Genomic DNA, 20,612 nt, shown 5'->3' on the forward strand with positions numbered 1-20,612 from the left:
TGCTGAACACAAAGGAAGATATTGTGGAAGTATGTCAGTAACCAAACAGATCTCTCCCCCCATTGACTATCATAGTATTTATTTTTTCTACTATGGTAGTCAATGGGGGCCAAGATCTGTTTGGTTACTGACATTCTTCCAAATATCTTCCTTTGTGTTCAGCAGAACAAAGAGGTTCGGACAACTTGAGGGGGATAAAATGATGATGGAATTTTCATTTTTGGGTGAACTATCACTTTAAGTCATTGCACGATTGATTCATTTGTTTGCATGCACTGCAACCTCACCTACCCACATCTGTCCAGCTCTGAAAGGCCAAATATTACTCCAAATAATAGTGCTGTATTTATGCTTATAACTTTAAGCATGTCTTTCATTTGCAAGCTGCTATTTACCTGCCCATGTACATATGAGTATTTGAATGCACTATTTTGCATGAATTGTGGGTCTTTTTTGCATGCTCTGTTGTTTCTGTGGTATCAGGTTTACAGTTAAGTTCTTGCGCAATGGGAGTGGCTGTAGGACAGTGCAATAATATTCTCTCTTTCTCTTTCTTTCTGTTGCAGGTGTGGTGCGAAACAGAGGAAGAGGAGGAGGACGACGAGGAAAGTGAGGATTTAAAGGGCAGTATTGCGTTCTGTTTGCAGGTTGAGCACGCAGGAACTCGTACATATTACTTCAGTGCAGACAGCCAGAAAGAGCAAGAGGAGTGGATCCAAGCCATGAGTGAGGCTGCCAGGGTCCATATACCAGCCACACCTAGGTACACACGCACACATCTACAGTATAATACACACTGATTCACACAGAATTTGGCCCTGCATTCAAAAACAGCTTGACACAGAGAAAAACTGGTTCAAAAGAATTAAATCACCCAAAAATCTAAATTCTGTCATCATTTACTCACCCTCTTGTCATTACAAACAGAACTGTCTTCTGTGTAACACAAAAGGAGAAATGCTGAAAAAAATGTACTGGCCACTTTTTCCATATAAAGTGAATGAGGATGTTGAGCTCCAAAAATGCACCATAAAAGTATCATAAAGTGATCTATATGCACTATTATGCCACCTTTGCATGATGAAAATACCTTTAATTAAAGGGATAGTTCACCCAAAAATGAAAATTCTGTCATCATTTACTCACCCTCAAGTTGTTCCAAACCTGTATGAATGTATTTCTTCTGCTAAACTCAAAAAAGATTTTTTAAAGAATTTGGGTAACCAATGTTCCATATATGGAGACTGTTTGGTTGCAGACATTCTTCAAAATATCTTCTTTTGTGTTCAGCAGAAGAAAGAAATTCATACAGTTTTGAACCATGATAACATATTTTTAGTGATATTTGTAAATTGTCTTTCTAAATGTTTCGTTAGCATGTTGCTAATGTACTGTTAAATGTGGTTAAAGTTACCATCGTTTCTTACTGAATTCACCGAGACAAGACTCGTTATTTTCATTTTTAAACACTTGCAGTCTGTATAATTCATAAACACATCTTCATTCTTTATAAATCTCAACAACAGTGTGTAATGTTAGCTTTAGCCATGAAGCACAGCCTCAAACTCATTCAGAATCAAATGTAAACTGCCAAAATAGGCAGTTAAAAAACTTAATTAAAAAAAATCTATGGGGAATTTTGAGCTGAAACTTCACAGACACATTCAGGGGACACCTTAGACTTATATTACATCTTGTAAAAACTGGTTCTATGGCACCTTTAAAGTTTTTTTGATGGCTGATGCCAATATCTTAGAGAGCAGAGTGGCCAATATAAAGCAGATATACGATATCACACTAGTTCATTCTTTTAAAAAATAGTGATTTTTCTTTCTAAAAATGCACTTTCAAAATAAAAGTCCCACTTACGACATTTATCGACCAAACAGTAGAACTTATTGGGCGTGATAACTAAAAAATATTTCAAGTAATCGTCTACCAATATATTGGCTAAAGTACATATATGTAGACTGCATTTATGAAATCTTATTCATAAAATACAAAGAGTACATTCTTCATGATTTCAACTTTTTGGGTTTCACAGAAGAAAAAAAGCTTCATGGGTTTGGACAGCATCTTAAAAACATGATTCTTGTGGAGCAAGAACAGCAGATTGCAATAGCCACACATCTGATGAAAGTGTACATAGAGCAACAACTAAAAAATAGCAGACATGGAATGCAAGAGTGCATCCTTAGTACTGCTACCCTGATACTCTGGAACAAACAGTCATGTGCACTCCTTATAAAACAACATTTCATAAAGAAGATCAAAGGCATCACTGTGTTTTATGACAGTGTCTCACAGATGTTTTGTCTTTCTCTCTCCTGCTGTTCTGCAGAAATAAATCTGAGCCCATCCCTGCAGCAGACCAAAACGACATGGTAGCAAAACGACTGGAGCCGAACTCTCATGCTGAGAACAACGGGCAGAGGCCAGACTATCACGAGCCTGTCAAACATGAGCCAAATGGAGTAGAGACCAGAGACACAACACCCAGCACCCCAGTGACCCCTAATATAGAGGGCAGGATGGGGGAGAAAGGAGGCCTGGTACCCCATCACCCCAACGGCTGGGGTAACTATGGTCCTCCTAACGGTTCAAGATACCAGTCCCAAGAGAATGTGAGGGACATGCGGGAGCCGCACGAGGAGAATGTGGTGATGCGGAGGGGCTTTGTGCCCAGGACGGCACCAGAGAGACTCGCCCAGAGGAAAAGCTCCATGACGCAGCTACAGCAGTGGGTCAACCAGCGCCGGGCCATGGTGCCTCAGGATGACGGCCGCAGGTGAGGTCTAGAATGCCATCAAACCCTCATAATTTTCTTCTCAGCAGGGATATTATAGTTTGGGATTTTAAGTGAGTTTTTATTTTATTTTATTTTACAGTAAATGTATTGATTTTATTTTGGTTGGTTTCCTTTCCATCTATCTTTGTTAGATCTACTTAGGTTTAAATATTTTCAGTGTTTTCTAAGTTTTTTATTTTATTTTTAGTGTTTTTAAAGTATGAGATTTAAAAGTTTAAAGTTTAGTTTTTATAGTATTTTAAGTTATACTATTTAATATTAATACATATTTATATAATATTTAATATTAATGTGTTATCACACTGATACAATTACTAAACTTATTTAATTTAATCATTTAATTTTAATTATTGCTATCAAGTAACATTTTCGTTTATAATGCAAGTAGACTGCTAAAACTAAAATTTGTGGGAATGTACTTTTTTTGTTAAAAAAAATTACAAAAACTTTAGTTTCATCTTTTTTGAGTAATGTTAGTATATACACTACCGTTTGTTTTTGTTTTTTGAAGAAGAAGAAATTAACACTTTTATTCAGCAAAGATGCATTAAATTGATCAAAAGTGACAGTAAATACATTCATAATGTTACAAAATATTCATATTTTTAATAAATGCTCTTCTTTTAAACTTTATATTCATCATAAAATCCTTAAAAAATGTATAATGGTTTCCATAAAAAAAAAAAAATATAAAGCAGCACAACTATTTTCAGCATTGATACTAATAACAACAAATGTTTGTTGAGTACCAAATCAGCATATTAGAATGATTCTTGAAGGATCATGTGACACTGAAGACTGCAGTAAGCAGTAACAGTTATTTTTAATAGACTTTGACCCCAAAATTCTGAACTGTAATCTATTTTTATGTAGATTTTCATTCATTTGTTAATAAACTTTGCTTCTCAGTCCATCCAGGTACTACACAGTGAACCGTGGTATGTCACCAGACTATTACGGCATGTACGGCGGACCTCCGTATATGGATGAATATCCCCTCTATCCACCCGGTGTCCGACCCGAGAGCATCTGCTCCATGTCGGCTGCGTACAACCGGCCATCTCCTCGCTGGACCGTGGAAGATAGAAGGCGGTCATTGCGAGATGGACCCATATACGGTCAACCCCGAGACCCCCAGTGGATGATGGGACCCCAGGGTCCTTCCTATTACCCCCAGCTGGACTCAGCACAAAACTCTATGAGACGGCTTTCCATACAGCCACGCTCACGGTCAGTCCCTCGCTCGCCTTCCTCCTCATCGGGAGGACCCTATTCTCCGCACAGCTTCGCCTCACCTGCCCGATCGCCCAGCACCAGGTTTGATCGGGGACCTGGCCGACTAAGAGAGGAGGGTATTTATGCTGACCCCTCAGTCTACGGACTCCGCAGGTCACTGAGCTCACCTAAGGTAAAGCACCTGTCAATCAACTAAGCATCAATATAGTGACAGCAATAACCAGAGCACCTCAACTGAATGATTATTTACAAATTATTTCAGATTTTGACTGCTAACTTTCTTATACTTTCTTATAATGTGAGTGTGCTATCAAACTACTGTTAGTGTTCCATAGCCATACTTTGCCGCTTATTCTGGCCAAGAGCTGCACACTTGCACTGCAAAATATATTATTTAATATAATATATACTCCAAAAAATACAGTAAAAACAGTATTATTCTACAATACATTTTTTTTTTTATTTTCATATGTTTAAAATAAAATCCTGCAATCAAAATTCAACAGCCATTACTCTTGTTTTCAGTGTCACATGATCCTTCAGAAATGATCAATGTTTAAAACAGTTTAATATTCATTAATATTTTGGTATTTATTTCAAACTGAAATCATTTGTAACATTTATAAAAAAAAAAAAATTGTCACTTTTGATCATTTTAATGCATCCTTGTTGATTAAAAGTATTTCTTTCTTTTTATAAAAGTGTATATTTATAAATTATGATAATTAATTCTTGTTTTAGTATGATTTCCCTGGAGATCGTCGCTCCTACAGCCAAGGAATGTACCACTATAACTACCCAGCATCCCCTTCGCTTCACAGTAAAATGGTAAGTCAACACTTTCAAGCATTTGTGAATGTATTTTGCATGATACAAGCCATTTATAACAGCCAAATGATGTGATCATGTGACTAATTATTTGTATGTGCAATAGCTTGTAATTGAGGGTATGTAATTGTCTGTTCTTATGAGTACGAGCGTGATGCACTACGCTGTGATTAGCGATGCCGTGATCAGCATGTGTGTGTATTCTCCTGTCTCCGTCTCCATCTCTCCATCTGATGCTTTTGCGTGCTGTACGCTGCTGCTGGGTTTGACACACTGGGCTTTGCTGCTGCTTCACTGCACACATCAGGAGGACATTTTAGACGTGCAGCTTCAAAGGAACCTGGAGTACCTAGATCAGCAGGTAGGAGGCTTGATCCAACAACCACAACTGAGTTTCAATGCTGACATGTAAGCTCTGTTCCAAAACCAAGGGAGCTACCTACCTAGACAACATTTTTTTTAAAGCAATAGTGCAATATTTTTTGCAAATGCACATCTTTTTTTTTTTATATTCACGTTTATATTCATTTTTTTTAAAGCAATAGTGCAATATTTTTTGCAAATGCACATCTTTTTTTTTTTATATTCACGTGCCATCGTAATCTCTCCCTCTTTCAAAAAACTTCTCCTCTGATGATGTGTTTACTGCCAAAAGGGCGGGGCAACCTGTCACTCACACCAATAAGCAAACCACAACCATCCAATCAATTCCCGATGGACAAAATCAAGTCCCACCCTACATTTTTTCTTGTTTGAAAGGCTGTTTCACATTTTGATATACATCACAATAGGGAAGAAAAGACTATCGCAACTTCTGTTTCATGCCGACTTTAAATTAAAATAAACATTTTGACCACGTTAGATAAAAATATTTTTTTAAACCTAGACATAAACTAAAAGTTTTAGGATTTTCATGCATTCTTGTGTGCTTCACGCCAATCATTATTTATGTGAATACAGTGTCTGCTCACAGAGTCGCTGCTTATGTACAGCGCTTTAGACCTTTCATGAATTTGAATTTTAGTTTGGATGCTGCGTTAGAAGGCAGATGCATATGTAGACAGTAGACGAAGGCAGCTCACTATGTTTTCAAACAGAGCTTTTGATTGTTGGCTTCACATTAAGGAGTGTTCTGATAGAGAACAGTCTGACTCATGTTTGGATGCCCGCTTAAACAACCATGTCATAAATGTAGTCATGGTCCTCTCAAACATTTTGTAAAGCACCACCTCCTGATCCTCCCTATCTCCTCTCTGTGTCAGTTCTCACACTGATCTGAAAGTGTTTTCTAATTGTGTAACAGTTGGATGTTAAATTAACAACAGCAGCTGCTATATATAGCTTCTTTGCAGTTTTCACATGGGAAAGTTGCCACGAGGTTATAAAAGAACTGTGCGGTTTTAAGACTATACAAATGTATGTTTACTCTAGCAGTGATTTTTATTATATTTTTGTTTTGGAAAATCTTGATCAATACAAAGTCTTTAATTGTTTTTTTCTTTTGTAAATTCTGGAAATGATTATTTTTAAAGGATTAGTTCACTTTCAAATTAAAATTTGCTTTTAATTTACTCACCCTCATGTCATCCAAGACGTCCATGTCCTTCTTTCTTCAGTCGAAAAGAAATTAAGATTTTTGATGAAAATATTCCAGGATTTTTCTCCATATAGTGGACTTAAATGCAGCCCAAACGGTTGAAGGTCAGAATTATTGTTTCAGTGCAGCTTCAAAGCGTTCTACACGATCCCAGACAAGGAATAAGGGTCTTATCTAGAGAAACCATCACTCATTTTCTAAAAAAAACCCATAAATGCTCATCTTGAACTAGCTCTCTTGTTGGTCAAAGTTTGAATTAATTGTTATATACTTGCACTAGCATATTGTATATGACAATTTAGTTCAAACTTTGACCTGTGGAGGGCAGTAATACACTTAAAAGTGCTGTAATTCTAATAAAGAATAAGAGCGCTAGTTCAAGATGAGCATTTATGGTTAAAATGTATAACATTTTTTTTTTTTTTTTTTTAGAAAGTGAGCAATGGTTTCTCTAGATAAGACCCTTATTTCTTGTCTGGGTTCATTTAGAACGTTTTGAAGTTGCACTGAAACTGTAATTTTGACCATTTGGGGTCCAGTGATGTCCACTATATGTAGAAAATTCCTGGAATGTTTTCATCAAAAACATTTCTTTTCGACTGAAGAAAGAAAGACATGAACATCTTGGATTTCATGAAGGTGAATAAATTATCAGGAAATTTTAATTTGAAAGTGAACTAATGTCAGGTTGGGGAAAGATGCCACTTTTTTTGAGATGCATTGTCATTCCTACTGTTTTCAACATTGATAATAATACGAAATGTTTCTCCGAAAAATGAATTTCTTGCTATGTTGGGTAGCAAGAACACATAGTCATGGAACTAAAGAACATCCCTAAATCTTTACTCTATTTTTAATCAAATGAATGTAGCCTTGGTGAGCTTAACTTGGTGATTTCTTTCAAAAGCATTTTTAAAAAATTCTATGACCTGAACTGTAGTGTACCTAATATAGAAAATGACTTTAAAAAATATTCCCGCCTTAAAAAATATTCACTGGAATACAAAAAAATATGACAACTAGCCCCAGTCTCTCCTATCTCATCTACCTGCTCTGAAGTATAAGTTAGGTTCCATCAAAGTCGGCCATATTCAAGGTCAGGCGTATAGCCAGATGAATGATGGTTTGTTCTGCCCTAGATGACAGATGGTGATCACCTAATCGGCATGGTAACCAGAATGGTTGAACGTTCCTCTCCTCGAGTAAAGCTATTCTCACAAGTAAGAGAGCCGAGAGTAGAGAGGCAGGCTGCTGATCTACCTGGTATTCCTGCACAACCAAACCTCATTTCAGTCTCTTTCCGGCAAAGTTAGGCTCAAACGAGGCTGTTCTGAGGCTGTGATGGAGCCTGCCTCTCTCTGTGCTTCCTGGTCGATGTGGCATGTTGGATGTTTTGATAGTGCTTTAGGTTTACTTGATAGTTCAGCTATAAAAGTTCAGTCGCAATCTTCAGTTTCTCTTTGGTTTTCGGTTGGTTTTCAGACTTTTTTGCTTTATTTATGTATCAGAATCCCACCATTTCCAGCGCTTGTTTGCCCAAAATCATACCCTCCATTGTGTGGTCATTGTGTATTGTGTTGTCTTGCTGTTGTCCTCTGTGTATGTCTTATCCACCCACATCATCCAGCAAGAGAGCCATTGTTCAGTGTATAGCCTTCACACAGCGGGGCTTATCATTGATACAGCGTTTGGGATGCTTTTTGTTGCTGAATAATACAAACAGCACGTTGCAATGGCTAATAAATATTTATTTCAATTATTTCTTTTAAGTGTTGGTAATTAAAATATTTTTGTTTTGTTTTGTTTTGTTTTTATTATTAGTGCTTAATATATATATACTGTATAAACACATATATATATATATATATATATATATATATATATATATATGTTTTTTTTTTTTTTTTTTTTTTTTCCTTCAAATATATAAATTTTTTCATATTTATATACTGCTGTGTTGTGAACCAGAAGACTCATTTTCACTAATATTTCCATCTTATTTATTCTCTCTGGTTATAGGTGCCTCCATTCCATGATGTGTACGGTGACCTACATCCCACATTGAAGCTTAATGAGATTGAAACCAGTGTAAGTCAGTTTGTATGATCAAAGACATCCTTTTTAGTGCATACATTTATAACTTTATAAATCATTGTCATTCACATAACAGACCCAAGAATTTTATCTCTGTACAGAAACTACTGGGCCGCTTGTGTGAGCAGCATCGTCTTTTGAAAGATCAGGAGACTGTAGTTCATCGTTTGCGGATGGACAAGGTACATATATTGCTTTTAAGAGCCTACCAAAAAAATAGAAATGGTAAATAAAAAAATAAAAAAAAAATATATATATATATATACACACACACAAAGTTCTGTCATGAAACTCTAGATGGCTTGTAATCACATCATTATCTATAGGGTTCCTGCTGTATTAGTTGTGCATATATATATATATATATATATATATATATATATATATATATATATATACATATAAAATATTAATTTATGTACTTAAACCCTCAAATTATAAATATTAAGCCAAACATTACTTGAATGTCTTCTGCAATTTCCAGGATAGTCTAGAGGGGGTGCTGGTGGCCACACATCAGGAGATGGAGCTGTACAGGAACCAGCCACTGGCCATGGAGAAACTTCAGCTGAAGAAAGAGAGTCTACAAAACAAGCTGATTAACATCAGAGGAGAGCTGTCTCAAGCATCCAGTGTAAGAAACCAGACTATTTAACAGGTTTATGAAAACACATATGCACATAATCAAAGCTAGTGTTGTTGATTAAATAAATGTTTAACTGTATGAGTATGAAAATTAATTTTATTTTTATTTTTGACAATTCTTTGCATGCTTCTTCACAGGCCCTGACCACCACACGAATGGAGTTTGAGGCACTAGAGGATGATGTGAATGCCATCCATGGTGACCTGTGGGAGCAGCTGAACGCTGGAGGGCAGGTATGTTGCTTTCCACGTTTGTCATCATCATCATCATTCATTTTGTAAACATCATCATTAGTTACTAGTTAACTCTTAAACCACAAGCCCTTAATGGCTTCTGCTGTCTCTCCATTTAGAGAAATCATTTATTCATGGGAACATGCAATTATCCATTTGCATCATGCATTCAGCATGATCATTTTCACATGATTGATTTACCTTTATCCACAATGGGTGGTGTGATGTGGGCATTATCATAGTAAAAACGGTGACCTTGATGATACAGAATTAATTAGAATACTAAATTAAGATCCGTAGCAATTATCTATTTATTTGCTAGTAATGCAAATGTAAGGACTGCTCGCATTCATTTGAATGGAAATGAATTATGCAATCAGTAATTGAATGGCTTGTGATTCTCTCGTTAATTGTTAATGAGAAGAAAAATGCATTTTAATAATCATCCTGGCAGTACTATTCAATAATGCATGTGTCTTTTCTGTTTAAATGAATAGCTTGTCTAACATAATCTCCTCTTCTCCCAGAGTGAGCTGGTACACAGGCACATTCAGAAAGAGTTCTGGAGGGTTCAGGATGTCTTGGAGGGGCTGCACAAAAACAACCCGTCTCGGGGAACGGACACGGCCAAACACAGAGGTCAGATGATCTCCTTACTGCGTGGCGTCACACATAAACTCTGCATATTTATTTCTGCACTCAGCAACCTGCTTCTTCCTGACCAATTTTTTACTATTATGTAAACTATTATGTTTACTATTATGTCCGCCACGCATGACGCCGATCCAGTGTTTACAAAGTGAACGTTTTAAGATTCAATCAATTCCTGATGGACAAAATCAAGTCCCATCCTACATTTTTTCTTATTCGAGAAGCTGTTTCACTCGGATATACGTCACAAAAGAAAAGAAAAGACTATCGCTACTTCCATTTTATGTTGACTTTAAAGCAAATAATACAATAAGTCAGAAATCACTTAATTTTCTGTATAGAGCTGCAATTTATTTTTATGTATCAGAAATATTTTAAGAACTTATGCAGTTATTCTGTGGCATTTTCATACCATTTATGCGTGCATTGTGAAACAGGCTTAGTAATTGGGAAACAAAGAGCAACGTCATTTGTTTTATGATTTGATTATGGAAGCAAAGTAGAGCATATTACAGGGAAGAATATTAGGTTAGTTTTGATGTCCTGACATAGGTCCTTAACTCTGTTATCTGTCTCTGTCTCCAGTAGCCAGTGGAGCATCCGGCTCCTTCAGCACAAACAGCCCTGCAAGTCCCTTGAGTTCAGTGAGTCTGACGAGTCCTCTCAGCCCCTTCTCTCCTGTCCCTGGCTCTCAGGCCTCTCCCACGAAACAGCTGGCCACAGAGGTATTTCACACACCATTTTTCTTCAATGAAAGACAATATTACTCATTACAAAACAGTAGCGTATTCTGTAGTACCGAATCATTTCATCTAAATGAAGAAGGGGATATTCAATTATTCTGTTTCCCCTAATTAAATCAAGTCTGATCATAGGACTTAGCTTTTGCATTTGAAGGAGTCGCTATTTTAGTTTATTCAGGACAGCATGATTTGCTCCTTATTCTAAATAATTAAAGGGATAGTTCCCCCAAAAATGAAGATTTGATGTTTATCTGCTTACCCCCAGCGCATCCAAGATGTAGGTGACTTTGTTTCTTCAGTAGAACACAAATGATGATTTTTAACTCCAACCGTTGCTGTCTGTCAGTCAAATAATGGGAGTGAATGGGAACTCGAACAATAAGAGTCAAAAAAACTTGCATAGACAAATCCAAATGAAACCCTGCGGCTCATGAAGACACATTGATGTCCTAAGACACGAAACGATCGGTTTGTGTGAGAAACCGAACAGTATTTATATCGGTTTTTACCTCTAATACACCACTATGTCCAACTGCGTTCAGCACTCGCTTAGTGAGGTCTGATCGCGCTCTGACAATGGCAGTGATGTCTCGCACGTGTACTTCAATGAGTGCTAGACATCACTTTCACTGTCCGAGCGCGATGTCTTAGGATGTGTCGTCACAAGCCACAGGGTTTAATTTGGATTTGTCTATGCAAGTTTTATTGAGCGAATTCCCATTCACTCCCATTATTTGGCTGACAGACGGCAACAGTTGGAGTTAAAAATCATCATTTGTGTTCTACTGAAGAAACAAACTATCCCTTTAATATTTGCTGTACTAGGCTCATTTAAAGAAAACCTCTAACCATAGTCCAGTGCCATGGAGTCATGGTAATAATTTGAAAAGACTTTTATTTTGAAAAGATTCCATAATAGAGTGCAACAGTGTATGTTTAGGGAAGTAAAAATCCCATTTATTTTCCTAGTAAAAAAAACTACATTAAAAAATCTCCATGTTTTTTTCAGTTAAGTTGTGTAATTTGCAGCGCTTCATGGGATTGCTGTTAAGCATACAGTCTGGTTGGTTTGGTTTATGGCTTATAACTCCTAAATGAAAAACAAATTTGAAAAATACATCTGGAACCAAGGCTGCTGAAAATGTACACAGGCACACTATTAGCTTGTTAGCATAAAGCACAATGAGCTAAATCGTGTAATTGAATGAAGAATAAATGGCCTGAAATTGGATTCAAAAACTATTTCTGTGTCTAATACCTGTTTTCTGGCTGTATGATTCTGTTTTTTGTTGTTACTTAGCTGTAGTCACTCTTAAACGCTTGGTTGTGCGTGTTTGCTAGTATTCATAGGTGACCCACTCCTACACTGAAACTCTATCAAAATATGCCCAGAGTTAAATGCCTTTTCTGGCTTCTAGTATGTACTGTTTATTCAGAAACATCAGCCCCTGACTGAACTGCACATTTTCAGACTTCAAATTTTAGATATGATTTAAAACAAATGGCCTAAGCCTTTTTAACTCGCTCACAGTTGCCTTTGCTAGCAGTGATTTGTCGAAATCACAAAGTACACGTGTGGCCCATGTGCAGGTCAGTGTCGCTTAGCGTTTGTGGTGAGGGATCCATGCCTATATGCTTCCCATGATTCTCTGCGCCCTCCACCTGGCTTAGTTGCTCCTGATGCACAGCTCTCTCTCTCCATTCCTTACCCTCTTTCCTCCTCCCTGCCTTTCTTTCTCTTCTGCTTAATACCTTTTCTATCCGTATCCTTTACGTTCTTTTCCCAACTTCCTTTGTTTTTTTTGTACTCTCCTGATTTTCTACCACAGGAGGTTGGTCCTCCGAGACCTCCACTTCCTAAATCTTACCAGCCCCTGGAGTCCTCCCAGTCCTTTCCCCCCTCCGTCCCTCCCCTGCCCTTAGACAGCAATGCCTGGCTGCGCAGTATGGGCCCCCATTCAGGCATCCACCAGGAAGACTACAAGGACAACGAAGAATTTTGCAGCAGAAAGGTACCTCAGGAAGGCGGCAGCATTACGAGAACAAGGAATCATACTTCCACTGTTTTTATTTCCATTATCGTTATTGCAACGTCGACAAAATCTCCCTTTCACTCTCATTCATTAACTTGAACACTTCTCTTTCTTTCCATTTCACTATTTCACTTTATATCATGTCTGTTTGCTTTACATATAATTTTGTCGTTTATTGCTTTATCTCAAACCAAACGCCATCTCAATATAACATCTGTTGTAAGATATAGAAAATAATGGAATTAATAAATCAGATAGAGTAGCTTGTCTTCCATAACAGTTCCCATTTTCCCTCAAGTTTCCTCATATACACACTTGTGTAGTTGCATCATTTTTTTCCTTGGTACTGTTGTGGCAAAAAAATCAACTGAACTCTACTGCATAAGAGACAAACACGTCCAATTGTCTTTAAAGGTTTTATTTCTTGCAAGAAAGGTCAGACAGGTCATACAGAAACACAAGTAGCTGCAGAGTGTAAGACCCAGAACGAAAGCTTCCCTTCACTTTTATATCTCTAACCTCCAAGGCCGAAGCCTCTGTCCTTTCACCATATTTGGAACATCTCTTAGTGGCTGTAACTTTCCATCACATTGTTAGCACAGACATGTTTTTAACATACATCTTGCATGTCCCCATACCATATCTTGCTCTTTCTATTTCTAACATCTATGTTAACACTATGTTAAACATTACCACTTTAGCCAACATCATACCATGTTCCATAAGCATCATATTTCACAAAAATACAGGTTAAAATCATATGAAAAATTTAAATTTCCACAACAATTCCCTCTTCTTATCATTCATTGATAATCTGTCACTACTTCTTCATTTCACATCACACTCTTAAGGGTTAACCACTAGTCATTCATATTCATCTTAAAGTACCATATACAGCAAATTTAAGTTCTTACGTCACATTTATGCTCTTCATTTCTGCTCTTCATACAAACAACAAATTAAGATACATCACCCAATCATAGAAATCCTTCATTTTATAGACATATAGCATGCAAATTTAGGTTCTTTAGGTAACATCTTATCACAACAGATCCATTTTGTAGCCCACGATGTGTCATTGTCCAACCTCAGTGGTGATTTGGAATTCCTTGAGCTGGTTTCACCTGTACACAAACTTTAGACAGGATAGAAAACATTTCTTTGCAATAGTTCAGCATGTCATGTTCACACAATTCTGTTGATGCCACTTGTTGTTTATCCCCTTCTATTCCCAAAAGTGGGTTCTTCCAACCTAATTTAAAATTTTCAGGCATATTTTCAGGCATACATTCGTTAGTTATCATCTCCCTTGTTGATGCATTGTTCATCATCAATTGATCATAGTGGTTGGAGACATGTTTCTCTAAACAACATTTGCCATCAACACTAAACTAAACTCCATCTTCAATTCTGCAACCAGATTTTCTCCAGCTTTCTCTGTCTCTGAACATGCTCTGTAAAGAGAAAAATCAAGGTTATTTTCAAATAACAGATTTCACGCAATCTCCTGTGTCTGCTCCAGTACTTCCTAAAGAAACAGAAACTTTTTTATTAGTTTGGACACAAACAAAAATTCAAACCAAAGCACCTCAAAGATTGTCTTCTACCTCAAACCAATAACAGACACCTGTATAGATAGTCACAATTCTTTCCACCTTGACTTCTCCCTTGTATTCTGTCATAAAAGCTCCTAACTTCTCACTGTAACTCATATTGTCACTCTTTTAAACTCAGTCTGTAGTCTCAACACACTCTCTGACAAATAGGACCACTTTATTCTTATGTTTAGCCGAAAATTTAGCAGGTACCTCAGCCAATGCTTGGTGTACTTCTGAAGCGCAATTGTTTACTGTGCAATGATTTTCTTTACTCTGTTTTTCAATTGATATTACAATTCTTTCAGTCAGTCTACCCCCTCCAGTGAGGGTCAAAACTCATCTGCTTATACCAAATAGTTAGAGGACAGTAGCCCTGAAACTAACACTCCACTTATCCTTCGCTCTTCCAGTATGTTGTTTTGTCTCTGAAGGCAGAGCCATCGACAAACAACACATCCTCACAGTTTCTCTGCCACCAAGTCTACATTTTTACATTTAGCATTGTGATCACACATAGCTGACAGTGTTTAAATTCAGACCCCAAGTTAAATTTAGACAAGGGGTTTTAACTCATGGACGGCAATCTTCAATTTCACAATTCCAATTTTCCATAAATTCTTAAACATACTCATCCAAAGAGTAATTCAAATCAACATCATAAATGACAAAAGTAGTCATAATTACCATTAGTAGACAAAGCTGGATAAACAATCCACTTAAAGCTCGTCCCATGTTCTGTATCGTCTTTTCATCAGATTCAATCAAAATATCTGCTTCTCAAAATTTCTCGTTTCACTTAACCCATCTGTAACGATAAAACACTCATTCACACTAGTTAATGACATATACACTCTCTATGGGGATAAAATATTTCCCCAAACTAACACATACAAAACATAAAGTCCAGTCACTCTCACACTCACTCACACTAGAGACACATGACTATAAACTGCTCACTTTCAAAGTTGCTTTTGGTGTTAAATCTAAAAGCATATCTTTAAACTTCCATTTTTCTGCAGATCTTTACTTAGTTTTTTACATGATCTTTTATCCAGCCTCAAAGCATTTCTGTTCATTAGGGCCCAAGCGAAAATTCGCGCAGGGCCCTCTTGTTCTTCTAAGGATTATTATTTTTTTTTTTTTTTTTTTTTTTTTTTTTTTATTTTTTTTCCGTCTTCCGGGGCTTTTTGGGGGCCTTAACATGCTCAAAAACTCTTGAAAATTGGCACACACATTGGAATCCGCGGCCATTAGGACGCCGGAGAGGCTGGTACCCGGGCGTGGCAGGGGGGCTCGACAGCGCCCCCTTGAAAAAAGTCTGAAAATTTGGTCCATATATTAAACATGCTTGCACGTATTAGTATGAAACTCGGTACACATATAGACCTCATCGGGCCGAACAACTTTCGCGCTCTAAGTTAATCGCCACGCCAACAGGAAGTCAGCTATTAAGGGTTGTTTGAAAAACGCATGCTCTGGAATTTGATATACTCCTCCTAGACGATTAATCCGATCGCCACCAAACTCGGTCAGCATGAAGTCAAGACACTGATGATTAAAAATTGCCAGGGGATTTTTGATATCTCGAACGGTTTGGCCGTGGCGAGGCAACGAATTTATGGCGAGAAAAAGGAAACAGGAAATGTGTTATAACGTCTTAATACATATATTGATCTTTATGAAACTTCACGAGTGTGTTCGTTATAGGAGTCTGATCACATGGATGTGACTATTGTGAGTCAAAGTTATAGCGCCACCAACTGGCAGCAGGAAGTGTATCACTTTTTGAAATGTTTTGAGATCACCCTCTTATTTTTTCCTGATTTGCTTCAAACTTCATCAGTGTAATGTCAATACACAGCAGATGTAGACCTATGACAGGATTTTTGATATTTGAAATATTGTTGCCATGGCAACAGGTCAAACTGTAATAATATTCTTGAGTGTTTTTGAGGCTCTTAACATGCTTCAAATTGCATGAAACTCGACACACACATCAATATTGTCAACCAGTAGACATGGACAAAGCCATAGAAATGGGCGTGGTGGAGGGGCTCAGTAGCGCCACCTTTTGACAAAAGTGGGGGTTAGTTTTTCCTACAGTCACCAAACTCGGTACACATATTATTCTCATCAAGCCGGACAATTTTCTAATTTACATTCATTAGCTCCGACCAACAGGAAGTCAGCTATTTTGGTTTGAATGTTAATTTTTTGAAAAAACAGGCTATGAATTTTATACTACTACTCCTACAGGGTTTATCCAATTTACACCAAGCTTTTTTAACTTGTTGCGAACACATTGAAGTTGTTTAATTGCAAACGGATTTTGGATATCTCAAACGGTTTGGCCGTGGCGAGGCAACGAATTTATGGCGAGAAAAGGGAAACAGGAAATGTGTTATAACTTCTGCATACATTGATTGATGTTTATGAAACTTCAGGAGTGTGTTGGTTGTAGTAGTCTGATCACATGGATGTAACTATTGTGAGTCAAAGTTATAGCGCCACCAAATGGCAGCAAGAAGTGTATCACTTTTAAAATGCTTTGAGATCACCCTCTTATTTTTACCTGATTTGCTTCAAACTTCATCAGTGTAATGTCAATACACAGCAGATGTAGACCTATGACAGGATTTTTGATATTTGAAATATTGTTGCCATGGCAACAGGTCAAACTGTAATAATATTCTTGAGTGTTTTTGAGGCTCTTAACATGCTTCAAATTGCATGAAACTCGACACACACATCAATATTGTCAACCAGTAGACATGGACAAAGCCATAGAAATGGGCGTGGTGGAGGGGCTCAGTAGCGCCACCTTTTGACAAAAGTGGGGGCGTTAGTTTTTCCTACAGTCACCAAACTCGGTACACATATTATTCTCATCAAGCCGGACAATTTTCTAATTTACATTCATTAGCTCCGACCAACAGGAAGTCAGCTATTTTGGTTTGAATGTTAATTTTTTGAAAAAACAGGCTATGAATTTTATACTACTACTCCTACAGGGTTTATCCAATTTACACCAAGCTTTTTTTAACTTGGTGCTAACACATTGAAGTTGTTTAATTGCAAACGGATTTTGGATATCTCAAACGGTTTGGCCGTGGCGAGGCAACGAATTTATGGCAAGAAAAGGGAAACAAAGTGTTATAACTTCTGCATACATTAATTGATTTTGATGAAACTTTGGCTTAGTCTTCGTTGTACAAGGCTGATCACATGGATTTGACTATTGTGATTCAAAGTCATAGCGCCACCAACTGGAAGCAGAAAATGTGTCACTTTCAGCATACATTGAGATCACCCTCTTATTTTTACCTGATTTGCTTCAAAATTCATCAGAATAATGTTAAAACTTGGCACATGTAATCCTTTGAAAATGGGCAGGGAGGAGGGGCTCTATAACGGCACCTTGTAGTGCAGTAAATGTGGAGTGAATTTGACATAGTCCTTTGATGTTTAACCGTTTTAAGTGCCTATTGCCCGCTGTGCACAGTTGCCCTGAAGCCACCGGGGTGGCGGTGCTACCGGGCTTGGGCCCGCCATCGCTGCTCGCAGCTATATTTATTTATTTATTTTTTTTTTTTTTTTTTTTTTTTCCGTCTTCCGGGGCTTTTTGGGGGCCTTAACATGCTCAAAAACTCTTGAAAATTGGCACACACATTGGAATCCGCGGCCATTAGGACGCCGGAGAGGCTGGTACCCGGGCGTGGCAGGGGGGCTCGACAGCGCCCCCTTGAAAAAAGTCTGAAAATTTGGTCCATATATTAAACATGCTTGCACGTATTAGTATGAAACTCGGTACACATATAGACCTCATCGGGCCGAACAACTTTCGCGCTCTAAGTTAATCGCCACGCCAACAGGAAGTCAGCTATTAAGGGTTGTTTGAAAAACGCATGCTCTGGAATTTGATATACTCCTCCTAGACGATTAATCCGATCGCCACCAAACTCGGTCAGCATGAAGTCAAGACACTGATGATTAAAAATTGCCAGGGGATTTTTGATATCTCGAACGGTTTGGCCGTGGCGAGGCAACGAATTTATGGCGAGAAAAAGGAAACAGGAAATGTGTTATAACGTCTTAATACATATATTGATCTTTATGAAACTTCACGAGTGTGTTCGTTATAGGAGTCTGATCACATGGATGTGACTATTGTGAGTCAAAGTTATAGCGCCACCAACTGGCAGCAGGAAGTGTATCACTTTTTGAAATGTTTTGAGATCACCCTCTTATTTTTACCTGATTTGCTTCAAACTTCATCAGTGTAATGTCAATACACAGCAGATGTAGACCTATGACAGGATTTTTGATATTTGAAATATTGTTGCCATGGCAACAGGTCAAACTGTAATAATATTCTTGAGTGTTTTTGAGGCTCTTAACATGCTTCAAATTGCATGAAACTCGACACACACATCAATATTGTCAACCAGTAGACATGGACAAAGCCATAGAAATGGGCGTGGTGGAGGGGCTCAGTAGCGCCACCTTTTGACAAAAGTGGGGGTTAGTTTTTCCTACAGTCACCAAACTCGGTACACATATTATTCTCATCAAGCCGGACAATTTTCTAATTTACATTCATTAGCTCCGACCAACAGGAAGTCAGCTATTTTGGTTTGAATGTTAATTTTTTGAAAAAACAGGCTATGAATTTTATACTACTACTCCTACAGGGTTTATCCAATTTACACCAAGCTTTTTTTAACTTGTTGCGAACACATTGAAGTTGTTTAATTGCAAACGGATTTTGGATATCTCAAACGGTTTGGCCGTGGCGAGGCAACGAATTTATGGCGAGAAAAGGGAAACAGGAAATGTGTTATAACTTCTGCATACATTGATTGATGTTTATGAAACTTCAGGAGTGTGTTGGTTGTAGTAGTCTGATCACATGGATGTAACTATTGTGAGTCAAAGTTATAGCGCCACCAAATGGCAGCAAGAAGTGTATCACTTTTAAAATGCTTTGAGATCACCCTCTTATTTTTACCTGATTTGCTTCAAACTTCATCAGTGTAATGTCAATACACAGCAGATGTAGACCTATGACAGGATTTTTGATATTTGAAATATTGTTGCCATGGCAACAGGTCAAACTGTAATAATATTCTTGAGTGTTTTTGAGGCTCTTAACATGCTTCAAATTGCATGAAACTCGACACACACATCAATATTGTCAACCAGTAGACATGGACAAAGCCATAGAAATGGGCGTGGTGGAGGGGCTCAGTAGCGCCACCTTTTGACAAAAGTGGGGGTTAGTTTTTCCTACAGTCACCAAACTCGGTACACATATTATTCTCATCAAGCCGGACAATTTTCTAATTTACATTCATTAGCTCCGACCAACAGGAAGTCAGCTATTTTGGTTTGAATGTTAATTTTTTGAAAAAACAGGCTATGAATTTTATACTACTACTCCTACAGGGTTTATCCAATTTACACCAAGCTTTTTTTAACTTGTTGCTAACACATTGAAGTTGTTTAATTGCAAACGGATTTTGGATATCTCAAACGGTTTGGCCGTGGCGAGGCAACGAATTTATGGCAAGAAAAGGGAAACAAAGTGTTATAACTTCTGCATACATTAATTGATTTTGATGAAACTTTGGCTTAGTCTTCGTTGTACAAGGCTGATCACATGGATTTGACTATTGTGATTCAAAGTCATAGCGCCACCAACTGGAAGCAGAAAATGTGTCACTTTCAGCATACATTGAGATCACCCTCTTATTTTTACCTGATTTGCTTCAAAATTCATCAGAATAATGTTAAAACTTGGCACATGTAATCCTTTGAAAATGGGCAGGGAGGAGGGGCTCTATAGCGGCACCTTGTAGTGCAGTAAATGTGGAGTGAATTTGACATAGTCCTTTGATGTTTAACCGTTTTAAGTGCCTATTGCCCGCTGTGCACAGTTGCCCTGAAGCCACCGGGGTGGCGGTGCCACCGGGCTTGGGCCCGCCATCGCTGCTCGCAGCTATATTTTTAATTCTTTTTCACAAAAGTCAGCTGGGTTGTTTTGGTTCTAGTCTAGACTGATAACAGACGGAGTATCCTTGCCTCTACCCCAGCCGTCTCTCTCTCTCTTACTGCACAGATAATCAATTCAGCAGCCTCTCAAGA

General features: G+C 37.7%; 1 protein-coding gene across 9 annotated transcripts in view; it reads left to right on the forward strand.

Annotated features, from left to right (window-relative positions):
• plekha6 (pleckstrin homology domain containing, family A member 6) overlaps positions 1-20,612 on the forward strand; it is a 114,373-nt gene that overhangs the window by 78,623 nt on the left and 15,138 nt on the right. For 4 of the 9 annotated variants that reach the window (XM_067388183.1, XM_067388181.1, XM_067388187.1 and 1 more), the window contains 12 exons: positions 567-763; positions 2,342-2,788; positions 3,719-4,217; positions 4,787-4,873; positions 5,181-5,234; positions 8,490-8,558; positions 8,666-8,746; positions 9,049-9,198; positions 9,348-9,443; positions 9,971-10,082; positions 10,680-10,819; positions 12,667-12,849. In XM_067388183.1, coding sequence (XP_067244284.1) covers positions 567-763; positions 2,342-2,788; positions 3,719-4,217; positions 4,787-4,873; positions 5,181-5,234; positions 8,490-8,558; positions 8,666-8,746; positions 9,049-9,198; positions 9,348-9,443; positions 9,971-10,082; positions 10,680-10,819; positions 12,667-12,849 — 2,115 coding nt within the window. The remainder of the gene's footprint in view (positions 1-566; positions 764-2,341; positions 2,789-3,718; positions 4,218-4,786; positions 4,874-5,180; positions 5,235-8,489; positions 8,559-8,665; positions 8,747-9,048; positions 9,199-9,347; positions 9,444-9,970; positions 10,083-10,679; positions 10,820-12,666; positions 12,850-20,612) is intronic. The other 5 variants (XM_067388186.1, XM_067388190.1, XM_067388184.1 and 2 more) reach the window with 4 other exon arrangements.

Source organism: Chanodichthys erythropterus, chromosome 6, assembly GCF_024489055.1.
Source record: "Chanodichthys erythropterus isolate Z2021 chromosome 6, ASM2448905v1, whole genome shotgun sequence".
Lineage (NCBI taxonomy): Eukaryota > Metazoa > Chordata > Actinopteri > Cypriniformes > Xenocyprididae > Chanodichthys > Chanodichthys erythropterus.